The 14,165-nt window shown below is 32.8% G+C and overlaps 1 protein-coding gene across 1 annotated transcript in view; it reads left to right on the forward strand.

Moving 5' to 3' along the window:
- The window catches only part of PCDH15 (protocadherin related 15), a 1,145,650-nt gene that overhangs the window by 849,993 nt on the left and 281,492 nt on the right, over positions 1 to 14,165 (forward strand). Inside the window, exons 15-17 of the mRNA XM_068548948.1 lie at positions 123 to 257; positions 1,710 to 1,859; positions 12,541 to 12,734. Of these exons, the coding sequence (XP_068405049.1) occupies positions 123 to 257; positions 1,710 to 1,859; positions 12,541 to 12,734 (479 nt within the window). The remainder of the gene's footprint in view (positions 1 to 122; positions 258 to 1,709; positions 1,860 to 12,540; positions 12,735 to 14,165) is intronic.

The raw sequence follows: 14,165 nt of genomic DNA on the forward strand, positions 1-14,165 counted from the left end.
AAATTCTTAATACAGTTATGTATTTTTGTAATAAATTTTAAAAATTAATTTCCAGGTAATGAACTAGTAAATGCATTGTTTATTAACATTATAAATAATGGCATTTTTTTTTTTTTTTAAAGACGAAAGACCCAGAGCTTCACCTTTTTCTGAATGATTATACTTCAGTCTTCACTGTCACGCAGACTGGAATCACTCGCTACCTCACCTTACTTCAACCAGTGGACAGGGAAGAACAGCAAACTTACACCTTTTCGGTAAAGAGATTTCATATATACGTATGTAAATATATATACATATATATGTATGCAAGAGAAAGAGGTGTCTGTTTAAAACTGAAAAGGTCAATGATTTGAAAGGAAAAATGCAATATTTTCAAGTAATAACATAGAGAATATAAATAATAAAAAATTCTTCACATGTATTTCTCTTTTTTCTGTTTATAAGTTTGTGTAGTTTATTACCATTCTTTCCAACAGAAGAAAGACAAATTTTGAAATGAAAACAAGAAAATGGGAATCTCACTCTTCACCATACACTCATGATTGACTTAAATTGAGATATTATAAAGTAGAATCAACAAAATAAAAAAATTATTTTCTAACATTTATTTATTGTTATTGCATTTTTAACTTTGTCATAAGGTTAGGCCAGTGGTTCTCACTGGGGATGATTCCTGCACCCACCACCCTCCCCATCCTGCCCTTCCCCAGGACCCATTTGCAATTTCTGGAAACAATTTTGAGTGTTACTCTTATGAAGAGGTGCTATTGGCATCTGGTGGGTAGACACTGAAGATGCTGATAAACCTTTTATAATACACAGGACAGCCTCCCACAACAAGAATTTGTAGGTTAGGTTAGTGAAGAGAGAGAGAGAGAGAAAAGTTGACAGCTGAATAGAGGTAAAAAGGAAGTTCTATTCATTATCCACATTTCTGAGCTAGATTTTATTCAAATATAGGAGGGAAATGAGCTGATAGAAAAGTGTAGGTAATGGAATTTATATAAGGAGTTTTTTTTTTTTCTGGAAAAGCTTACACAGCAAACTCAGAGCTTTCAGAAAACCTAAAGTCCCCAGTTAAAACTTAGATACAGAGTGGATTTCAGAAGTCATTCAGAACAAGGATGGTAGTGTTATAGCACTGATTTTTTGGTGAGACCTTCTTTAAAAGTTAATAATGTAATTAAGATATCACTCTAAACAAATGCCAATGGGCCCTTTAAAAATTGTGATTTTGGGAATTATTAGAAAATGATATTACATGTTTAGGGCACCTATTTTCTTGACTGATATAAGCATGTTGGCTGTAAAAGCAACTGTTGCATTGTAAACAAAACATGTAGAAGTGGACAGTATTTTACTATTAATTTTTTAGAGGTTAAATAGTAGTTAACGCCTAAGAATTAGCAATGTTATTGACCATTTCAAGCCTCTAAGACATTTTACATATCAGCTTCTTTAAAATGTGCTTGCATTCAATACATTAAAAACAAAGCAGAATCCTCCATAATTGCTTCTTAGCACATTAAAACATTTTGATTATATGTACTATTATAGTTTTATTACTTCCTTTTATCAGCAAACATTTTAGCACCCTTTTAAAACTGTAAATTACATATGAGAAACTTCTTAAATTGTAGGAGTTAATTCTGTACTGCTTATGTTTGTATGAATTCTCTATTAAATGTATTTTTCTACCCCCAAAGATAACGGCATTTGATGGTGTTCAAGAGAGTGAGCCAATTATTGTCAATATTCGGGTGATGGATGCAAACGATAACACTCCAACCTTCCCTGAAATATCCTATGATGTCTATGTTTATACAGATATGAACCCTGGGGACAGTGTCATACAGGTGAGGATATTTCCTTGGGCATCATACAATGCATTGGTGAAGACATTGCTGAAGAAATGAAAGTGAATTTCAGACTTATTGTATGGCATAATTTAGTTTAAAAAGCTTTAAATTTATGTTTACTTTTTGAATGAAAATATATCTACATGGACTTCAAACTAGAATTAACTAGATGTACACATAGCTGTTTGACCTTTTATACTTGATTTTTAAAATGTAATATATTGAACATATTTAATTAATATAATGAATATATTTAATATACTGAAGTTTCAAGCATTAAACATGTAGCTTAAAACTTCAAATTATTTTGAACTCTTGTAGAAATGGGTTAAATTTCCTTTGCGGATAAATACAAAGGACTGTATTAATAAATTGCTGGGTAATACTATTAGACATTGATTACCTGGACATAAAATAGAATCATTACAATGGGAAAAATTAAGATTAGATAGTAAATCGTATCTTTGAAAACACAGAAATCTGGCGAAATCTTTATCCTTGATTTATTTTATTTTTATCATTAGCTGTACTTATTACATTTAAATAAATTGTAAGTTATCTCAAAATCTTTTTTGTGCTCTTTATATAAATCATAAAGAAGTAATAATAGTCTTCCTTGAGAAATCTGGTTGACTCTAGTACTTTCCAAACTGGCTGTACATCATAATTATCTAGGGAGCTGTTGAGAAATACAGATGAGCAAGATTCACTTCAGCTTTCCTGTATCTGAAGCTCTATAAGTAATACTTAAGTAATCAATATAACAAACAAACCCAAAAGGTTTAAGTTGCCCAGTCATGTAAAGACCACTGATTTATATTTTCCTCTACATCTGAGAGTCAGATTTAATAATTTGAAATTACTCTTAAGCCAGGAAGGTCATGATTCTTTATACTTTTTAGAGTATTAGAAAGGCTCCTAATTATTAACTAAAGTTTATATATAATATATATTATATAACATAAAATATATAATAATATAGAATATAATCTAATATATAATAGTATAGTGTATAATGAATACTAATAAATAAATTTGTATACCTATATATTTTAGTATTAGATAAATAGTTCAGAGTAGTAAAAAAGCATTCCAAATGCCTCAACAGTGTGCTTAAGTCTTTATGTTATGGTTGCTTTTCTCTCCAGCTTCATCTTTGGCCCTCTATTTCTATATGTTTGTTTCAGTCCTACTGAACTATCATTTCCAGTTACCTGAATGTGCCTTGCTCTTTCCCATTTTCTCTAATTATCTCCTTTACCTTGACCTCTTTCCCTTCTATGTATAGCTTGATTACTTTCTCCTATTCTTTAGACTTTTTACTTTCTGAGGAAGCATTCCTTGGTAGTTTTCGGTAGATAATTCCTAGTAATTCTTCTTCCTTAATAGTTCCTGTTCTTGCAACCCACCAATAACAGTAGTTTCTAGCCAAGATATTATGATACAGTGGTGTGTCCTCATCAGTGTGAAATGTATGGGAAGAAATAGTTAACAATATGTCTCATGGCTTTTGTATACTATTTTCTGTTAACCAAGAACACTTCTTATCTGATCTTTTACAAGGCTAACTCACTCTCATCATTCAGTACCCAGCTCAAAATATCACCTCCTCAGAGAAAACTTTCCTAACAGCTTAGTGTCAATAGCCTCCCTGCATACACACATACATATACACACCCTGTCACACATTCTTATTCTATAACTTTCTCTCATCACTTTCATAGCCAATATGACCTACTAAAATTATCTTTTCTTCTTGTCCCCACCCCAAACTAAAAACTCCATCAGTGACCATCTGTCTTGTTTGCTACTCTAATACCAACACATGCCAGACATACTAGTCATGCAGTAAATATTTGTTGAAAGGATGAATTATTACCTATTTTGCATGATATAATTGTTAATACAAATTAGAAATAATTCAATGCTACCCCTATTTTATTTATTGGATTAAGATGTGCTTTCTTCAGTGATATAGGAAGGGGTAACATTATAGACTGAGCACTGAAAATTCACCTAAAAGTGCATCCATGTGAATGTCCTCTTCCGTGTATGTGGGTAGTGGGGAAAAGGTTTCAAACAGCCACAGTACATTTTATTCATATCTTGGTTATGGCACTTGTCATATTGATGAAATCCACCTTTTTTACCCATTTGTCTTGAGGGCACAACTATAATTTGTTTCTGTATCCATAGTCTGTGTATCCATAGTGCCTGGCATATAGTAGATGCCTAAACTAGTAGATGCTTAATAAATGTTTATTTGAGGATGAAAGAAAGAAAGATCTGTAAACAAGTAGATCTGAATGAATGGGGAAGAATAAGTGTATTGGTCTTTGTTTCTAGTGAATTGATGGACCTAGAGATCTACATTTATCTTTACTGAGGCACTCTTTCATAGGGAGTAAAATTATGGTTTATACAGATAAAGGAATGAAAATTATTGTCATGTTCTTATTTAATTAGATCTGATTCTCATCCCTATAATAACATAATTGGAAATAAAAGTAAGTTTATACAGAAAAACCACCAGCAGGGAGCTGGAAAGTGTAACTAAGAAAACGATAGCAGTTATGTTGTGGAACCGTATCTCAAAAATGTTTGCCTTGGGGGATCAAAAGCTTATTTCTGGCATTTGCAGTCTACAAGAGTTAACTTCCCTTATGTATCTCTTTATAAAACACTTTTTGCCTTGCCTTTAAAGAGTCATATTTTATATATTTCCCTTTGAAAATCTATTTGAACATAGATTGTTGTTTTTGTCTATGTGCCTCTAATTTCTTAACTTTTAAATGCCAAGAAATGAAGCTTTTTAATTAGTATTTTTAATGTTATTCTGGTATGTGGTAAAAGAGTGGTGTGGCTATAAAACATCCTCCAAGGGCCTAGAAATAAAAGGAAATAGATTTCCCAGTGAGAGAAAAAATTTAAAACAGAGCAAAGTAATTCAGAACTGTGATCTGCAACTGCATTTTAAGGGTCATAAAATGGGTTCTTATGCTCCATTCGCCACTAACCGTTCAATAACCTGCCTTTCCTCACTAACTCCACAGAAGATCAGCTGGTTTCCTCTTTGGTTAGTAATCTGTTGTCAAAAAGAGTGAAAGTGTTAGAAACAAAGGAGACAATGAACATTCTCCAGCAAAGAGAGCCTTGGAAAACAGATTTTAAGTATTATAATCAGATCATTTTCAATGTAGACATGAGACTATCTTGGCCTGACCTAAGTACATAATTATTTGAGTCCACTGTCTTCTTATTATGAGGTAGCTGTCCTTGTCCACAAGCGTGGATCGGTCATAAAAATGTGAATACTACCCAGGTTCTTGTTAAAAGTTCTCAGTTATAAACTAGCCTTCTGACTTTATATCTATTATGCTTGCTTATTGTAAAAAGGAACAGGGTGAGTCTGACATGTATGGTTCATGAAATACACTTATGGGAGCACTGCCATAAAACAGCAACTGCATCTTTCACAACTGGAAAATTAAGTGTAATCAGATTATGAGCACATCTTGTGCTAAGAGAGAAATTACTGGCATGAGTGAGTATGATTCTTTTCTTCAGTTCATGCAGTGTATTTTTTGCTGCACAAAAGACAATTTTGTAGGCCATCAATGAAATCTTCCAGGTTGACTCTAAATGATATCTCACTCTGTTGTCTTAAGGTCTCATTCACACATTGCTAGTTTTCTTGAAAAACCAGCTGCTCTGTATTAGAGATATAGCTTTTTATATATACTATTAATATTTTAAAGATGTAGATTTTAATATTTGTAGTTAGCTATCCTGTCTGAACTCCAAAGAAGGTATTCCTAGACTTTTACAATTCTCTTAAATCAATGGTTCTTAGTCCTGAGTATTAGAGTTCTACCTGAGAAACTTTTAAAAATATTGATGCCTGGACTACACCCTGAAATATTTTTATTTAAATGATATGTTAACACATAGTAGAGTCACTTGGAGAGATTTTGTTTAATAAAACAAAGCAGCTCTAATATGTAGCTAATTTTGAGAAAAACTGCCTTAAACCTTAACAGTATTTTTGTACCCTCTGAAAAATGGAATCTTAATTTATTAAGATGGAGTCCCTCATGGAGCTGAGTCCTTTGATTGTCACCCCCACCTCTTCCCATTTTTCTTGTTTTTCAGTTCTTACTTTCTTTTTCATGTTTCTTACTCCTCTTCACTGCTTTAAAGTCCACCCCTTCCCCTCACCTTCACCTGTGCTCACTAGTTATTCCATTCTTTCAATTTTATTTTACTACAATAATCTCTTCTTCTCTATTGATTCTTTCCCTTTGGCCTATAAGCATTTTTAAATCCTCCCATGCTGTGGTCTAAACACTCTTCCCAGATAAGATTTCATGCTACTATCTAACTCTGATATTCCAGTGTATTCTGATGTATTTAAGCATTTGGATTGATAAATCTAGATAATTTATTATTTTATTATGTATTTATGCATAATTAATACATAGTTATAAATCTGGCCTTCGCTCACATCATACTACTAAAATCATATAAAATCATAATTCTAATGAGTCAAATACAGAAGTAAATATTTCTCAGTACTTAATCTATGTAAAACTCTCAAATTTACCCTTTTATGGAAAACCTCCCTGGTTCTCATCCTAGCTGTCTGGTGACTGAGGGACTTTCTTGCTGGCTTCTTGTTCAATTCTCAATCTTTCAATATTAACATTTTCCAAAAATCAATATATAAATTTCCTCTCTTTCATCTATTCCCAAGTTTTCAATCATCACTTTTATGTGTACTCATGTCACCCAAAGTTAAATGTCCTGTGATGACCTGAGCATCAAGCTGTTGGACATGGAAAGGTGGATATTTGACAGGCAGCTAAAACTGGACATATTCTAAGATAAATTGACTAATACATTATCTTTCTTCCGATACAGAAACACAGACACACACACACACACACACAGACTCAAACATACATAACCTGTCTTCTTTGGAGGCAATTATATTTTGAAGAGCCCAATTAATCTTGGATTACCCAGGCTTCAGGCCAGCAACTATAGTCATGTTTTTTTTCTCCCTCCTTCACCTGCATACATCCCGATGATTGTCTGATTGTCCGGTTTCTGAAATTGCTGTTTCAAAATGTATCTGTCTGTCATCATTTCCTTTTCCATGCCCATGCACTGCCATAAATTAGGCTGCTACAGTAGACTCTGACTGACAACCCTATTTCTGCAAGTTCCCCACCTCATTGCTACAAATGATTATTCTGAAACACAGACACAAGTCAAAATAGGTCCTTATCCTACTGAAGGAAGAGTCTAATCTCCACACCACGTAGTCAAGTACAGCTATGTAATACTTCAAGTATTTTTGTTTCATCTCATGCTACATCTCTCCATGTAACCAACTTTGAGATTATATAGAGGGTCTGTTGCGTTTAATTTCAGCATAGAATATCCTTCCTGTTCTATGCCTATTGATATCTCTCTCAGGTTTTAAAATTTAATCCAAATTATACCTTTTTTCATTCTTTTACACACAGTTCAAATGTTATTTTTTAAATAAAGTCTTTATTTTCATAGCAAGTCAGAATTCATTGTTCTTCCCATCATACTCCCACATATCTAGGTGGCAATTCTATCTCCCATACATTTTACTGTGCCTTGCATTAAAGTCAGCTTTTACATCTCTGTCTAACCTACTGAACCATAAATTCCTTTTAGTGATCTCTAACCACCAGTGGTCAACACAATGACTTCCACACAGTAGGGATTCACCAAATATCCATTGAATTTATTCCCTCAAGTAATTTGCTCTCAATTAGTTTAGAAAGAGTCTCATTCTAGAAATGCGTTCTATTTGGCTTAAGAATTCTCTCTGCCACACACAAAGTGTTATCTCCCATAGCCCTTTCTCAAAACGGTCTCTAACTTCTTAGCCTCAGCCAGGCTATCCCTTTACTGCTCTTAATATGGAAAAATACATTACATTGAAAACATTCCTGATTACTAATGCTGTGTCACAAGTCATTGAATATTAGAGCTAGAAATTACTATGAAGATATTCCTTGTTCACAGACTGATTTTATAAAGAATTTGAGCTAGTACACTGATAAAAATTGGTCCAAATCCACAAAGTTTGTAAGTGGCAAAGTTGATGTTAAATCCAATTTAAAGATAATAGTATCTGTTACCAACATTTTAAATCAAGTATACTCCAATAAAAATTTTAAAAAAATACAAAAACAATTTTTTAAATAAGGATGATAGTATCTGGAACCAGACTAACCAGTTGTGTCCCTTTCTTTCACTTTGTACCCTATGTGACCTTGCACAAATAGCTTATCCTTCTGTACTTCAGTGTTCTAATCTTTAAAATGTTGCTACTAATAGTACCAGCTGTATTAAATTGGTCATATGAACTACTTCCATATGTGCATTGTAAATGATAAATCTTGTATAAAGTCATCCAGTTATTATTATTATCAATTCATTCTCATGAATTATATAAAGCATTTATGATAATTAATATTCTTTACTGCCTTATCTGTGTATATCTCTGTGTGCCCTGTATATTATTTAGTACCCTGAGGAGGACGTATAAACATTACATATAGAATTATATGTTGAAATTATTTTTATAATTTCCAGTATTATAAACAACATTAGGATAAGTCTATGTAGTATTTTAATGACTTTGACAATTTATTGTATGTCAAATAATGATATTGGTAAGTATATGTGTGTACATATATGTGTGTTTGTGATATCATGATTAAAGTTTGAGGGGTATATTTATTTAAGGTCTTAGTGGGGTTTAGTATTTTAAGCAAATACCAGATAAAGATTTGATGAGCAAACCTTTCAAAATTGTAAATATACTCTTACATTTGTACATAATTTTATGTCTTATATTGAAACAATTTAACTTTACTAAAGATCATACAATTTCTTACCTAAACCCGTTTGCATTAGAAGCAAAACTTATAACCAAACTAATGATTCTTAAAATATATAGTTTACTCACTCGTGTTGCAGACTTTAATTATATTTGAAGTTTTATTATATTATAAACATATTTTGTTGAAATGGCTGATATTCATTAAATTCTGAATACAAGCCCCTTATAAGCTATATGATTTGCAAATATTTTCTGTTTTTGTGTGTCATGCTGTTAGTGTCATATCTAAGAAACTTTTGCCAACAAGAGTTCACGAAGATTTTCTCCTATATCACCTGCTATGAGTTTTATAGTTTTAGCTTTTACATTTTACATTTAGATGATCCATTTTTAATTAATATTGCATATGCTGTGAGTTAAAGGTCTCTGTTCATTTAAAAAAATCTTTTGCATATAAATATCTCAGCAGGTTTTATTCAAAAAACTATCTTTTCCCCATAAATTACCTTGGTATCTTTGTTGTAAGTCAGTTAGCTGTAAATGTAAGAGGTTACTTCTGGACTTCTGTTAATCTGTATGTCTAACTAATGTCAAAACTACATCTTGATTGCTGTGGGTAGATAGCGTGTTTTCAAATTGATAGTGTAATTCCTTCTTCATTGTTTTTCTTTTCTAAAATGGTGGCTATTCTAGGTCCCTTGTATAATTTTGGGATTAACTTGACAATTTCCACCAAAAAGCCTGATAGAATTTTGATAGGGGTTACACTGAATCTATAAATCAAATAAATTTAAAGAATTTCCATCTTAAAATATTGAGTCTTTATATCCATGAACATGGACTGTCTTTCCACATACTTTTAAATTTCTCTCAATAATGTTGTAGATTTTTTTTTTTTGAACGTCCTAGTTTTAATTCATGTTGATTCCTGTAAGCATTTGACTGTCTCCAGTATTTCCCCCAGAATGTTTTCAAGAAACGGATGTCCTTTGGCTGAGGTCTGCTTAATTACTCCAGGTTGCTTAATTTATTGGACAGAGGTAGTAATTTATTTTAAAGATAATGTGATTAGTGGGGAAATTTATACAGCTAAATATTATATATTTTACTTTTCATACATGTTTGAAGTGCAAATCTGTGGATATTCCATTTGTGGGACCAAGTCAACATGCCCATCCTAACACTGTATGCTACAAGAACTCTTCTGATGATGGAAGTTTGATTAAAATGCAATGGAAGAATAAAAACAAACAAACAAATTAAATTAAAGCGTTTTTATTTACGGGGCAGATTTTCCCACTAAATTAGGAACAGGCTTCATATACCTATAATCTCATAGACCACTGATCACAAGATCATTGAGTTGTTTTTGAATTAAATCCCCACCATAGTTTAGTTTCAGGGTTTTTCACAAGATGTTACCGTGTTCAGGGTATTCTGAGTCAGTGTCTCAGCTCTCTTTTCTAATCTTGGACCACCGATAATTCCTTTAAAATATTTTTGTTTGCATGTATAGGGACTCAATTAAGTGGATTCTTGACCCACTCTTTTATTACTTAGTGTTGAAAGTCTGAAAATTTGTATAAAGCTACTTGAGTAACAAACATAGAATTCATTTTTTGGCTTATTTGTTAAACTTCCTACTTGCTAATGATTTCTGTGACACTAGTTGTGTTTCCTGAATATATTATCTTATCTGTGGTTGGCTGCCTCTGCAGTTTTGGGGTTGTTTCTATCACCTGTGCTTTGCAGTACTGTTTGGTATTTACAGCACCTCCCAGACGGGTGCCTTTTTCAATTTAATTATCATCCAGCTTTCTCTTTTCCAATATCATTTATGGAAATGTTAAATAAGACCAACCATAATACCTATATCCCTTAAGCATGTTTCTCAACACTTCTTCTTAACTTGATGCATTGCTATTTATCACTAAATTCCTTTAGCCAATTTAAGTCCCAGGAAGAATGTTAATATTGAATCCAATTTGAGCTAAATTTTAATTAAGATTGCCTGAGACATTGTGTTAAGTGATTTACTATAATCAAAATTGATATCTCCTCTGCTACCCCTGTCCTCTAATTTTCTAATTTTATCCACACACAAAAGAGAATGAGTTTGTCTGGCTTGAATAGTTCTCCATAAATATATATCATTCATTCTGACTGTTTCTGCAAATTGTTTCCTTCTCCTTTGCCTTTAGGACTATGTCTGTCATCCTCACGTAAGTCCCAAAATCATTTCATGAAGTGCCTTTCCTTCTGGCAGCCACATCTGTTCACCCCCAAATACCCAATCTCAGACTTAGCTGAATGTATGCCTCTCTTCAGATTTCCTTTTTTTCTCTCAATTATTTTTGTCGCTGCTATTTCTATGCACATTATCATTCTAAATGCAGTGTATAATAAAAATCGAAATAGGCTATGCACAGTATATCCCCTTAAGCATGATGAGGTGTGTAAAGTACTTTGTTTACATTTCATTAGGATAGTTAACATGATCCTTTGAATGGACCATTAATTAACACAGCATTTCTGAAATTGAATTTAAGTTTCAAGGTAAATGTGTACACTTGCATTTTATCTAAGAAAGTGCACCAAAATGTCCAATAGCCGCCCAAAGAAGTCTGTGGATGACAAAGAACTGCTACTTTATAGAAGTGAAACTCATGGATAAGAAATACATAATGTCAATAAATAAGAAAATTGTTTTCTGCAACTTTATTTATTACAACCCTGTGTGTTTTCTTTATTAACAGGAAACTTTTGCTTTCCCCTTATGTGTAAACTGAGGCCAGCTTTCTTTTCTTTATCTGTGAAAGGATGAAAACAGAAAATTCTGTGACTTTTTGTAAAATGCATATTGTAAGATTTCCCAGTAGAATCTTTTTTTTTTTTTTTGCCCTCTTAAGTAAATTTATATTTATCAGGAAGTCAAGGAGGCTTATTTAACATATTAAATCATAATGACCTTAATTTGGCTTTATGAAATTAATAATGGTTATTCTCTTTTCATATATAACGACTCAAAATAGTCTTTAACTATTGCGTATCATTTGCTCCAAAATGATTATGAATATGTGCAAATTAGCCTTACAGATGCTCATGTGGTATTATGTCAGGGACTCTGAATTGAATCCCTTTTCTCAAAAAAAATATTTCTTGGGCTTGATATTCTAATTTTCTAATTAGATATTCTACAATTGGAGATGCATTTGTTTGCTTTTGAAAAGGTAATACTCTAAGCCTTATCAATCCTTTATAAGTCATTGTGAACAAGACTATAAGAATTTTTGCTAAAGCCATGTGTAAGTAAAAAGAATTACAGGACAAGAGAATCTCTGGGAGATGGGAAGGAAAACATTAAGACTGGAAAAAATTAGAGCAAAAGGAAGGATGGGAATAATAAAAGCAATTCAGTTTTTCCAGGCCTCCGTCCTTATTAATATGTGTTTATGTGTCAAGAACAGGTGATAAGACAGAGAAAAAAAAAATTCCTATAGGGACGGGCTTTCCTTTTTTTTTGCTTTAGGAAATTAAAATAGTCTTCAAGATTCAAAATCTTTTATCACTCTCACAAGAACAAAAAAATCTTTCCTGATGTGATTGCTTCAGCATTAGGACACAGTAGCCTCAATTCAAGAAAACAAGAGTGTACATGTCGAGAGAACTTTTTTTACTTACTTTATGTGTGTGTGTTTGAAAGCAAGCTTCTTTTGTTGGGGGAAAAAAATGACACAATGGTGAAAAGTTGAGTCCCAAGAGGATTTATGTTGTTATTTTCAATTCCAGCTCACTGCAGTCGACGCAGACGAAGGGTCAAACGGGGAGATCACATATGAAATACTGGTTGGGGCTCAGGGAGACTTCATCATCAATAAAACAACAGGGCTTATCACCATCGCTCCGGGGGTGGAATTGATAGTTGGGCAGACTTATGCGCTCACCGTCCAAGCAGCGGATAATGCTCCTCCAGCAGAGAGAAGGTAATTTATATCAGAAGCAATGCAGTCTTTTCATCGCTGCAGTTTAAACCCCATAATTAAGTTTAAGATGCACCACAAGCATTCTTTTATCTTATAAACATCTAAATTAGATCAGAAAATCAGAGAGACTGGATTCTCAGGAACTGCATATTCTTCTTTGTTCAAATTGTGGGTAAAGTACAATAAAGTCAAGATTAAACCACAAAATAATTAACTGTGGTTTCACAGATGTGAAGGATGCAAGTCTCTGTTGGGAGGGGGAGTGGGAACTGGGAAATACCAGAGGCATGTGTCCGCTTTATTAGTGAAAAGCAAGGCTGCTCATAGTGAGAGGTCACAGATAACATGTAACACGTGATGCCTCAGGGTTTTGAGGCCATCTCTCAGTGTCAGAGTAATTATTTTTAAAATTTTTATAAACATATACAGTTTATCTAGAAAATCTATCTATATATTTATGTATATGTAATATAATCTCATAGATATATATGAGAGAGAGACAGTAAGAGAGAAAAAAGTAAAAAAGACTTCCAACTATTACAACTACATCTATCTGCCCCCCCCCCAAGAGATATCCCTGAGATATCCCTTTTATTGATTTCTTGTTTGTTTCCAGATTTTCAGTATGCATTTTAAGAAAATATGAAGTTGATATTAATACATTGCTGAACCTTGCTGGTTTATTTTTCACCCTCACAGTGTATCTTAGGGTTCTTTCCAGATGAATACTGGATAATTCCCTTAAAACTTTTTATCACAGCTACATAATATTCCTTCATATATATGTAATACTGTTTAAGAAACCCACTGTTGATAGACTTTACGTGTCAGTCTCTCTTTAACAGACAATGAAGAAATAAGTAACATCGAGCACACATCATTTTGAATGTGTGCCAGTATATCAATAAAGTAAATTCCCAGAAGTTAGACCAAAGGGTACATACAATTGTAAGTTTTAGAGAGAACTGCCAAATTGTATTCTATGGGTCTTATAACAATTTGCAATTCTAACTGCCAGGTCTGAGTATGGCTAATTCTAAACAGTCTCCCTAGTGTGTGTCATATCAAACTTCTGGATTTTTGCCAGCCTGATAGGTTAAAAAAATAGTATTTATTTTTTTATCCGTTTGCTTATGAGTGAGTTTGAGTACTTTTCCTATGTTTTCCACTTTTGTTACCTTTTCTGTGAATTCTGTGTTCACAATCTTTGCCCATCTTTCTACTGACTTGTTAAACCCAGGTTACAATTATTCTGTGTTTTCTACTAGTGACTTTGTGGATTCATATTGTATGTTTAAATCTTTGTTGCATTTGGGATTTATCCTACTGTACAATAGGAGGTATTGATCCAGCAGTATTTTTTTTGTTCAGGCAACTATGCCATTTTTCACATAATATATCAGATGGTTCATCTTTTTACTCATTAATTTG

The sequence above is a fragment of the Eschrichtius robustus genome, chromosome 7 (assembly GCF_028021215.1).
Source record: "Eschrichtius robustus isolate mEscRob2 chromosome 7, mEscRob2.pri, whole genome shotgun sequence".
Lineage (NCBI taxonomy): Eukaryota > Metazoa > Chordata > Mammalia > Artiodactyla > Eschrichtiidae > Eschrichtius > Eschrichtius robustus.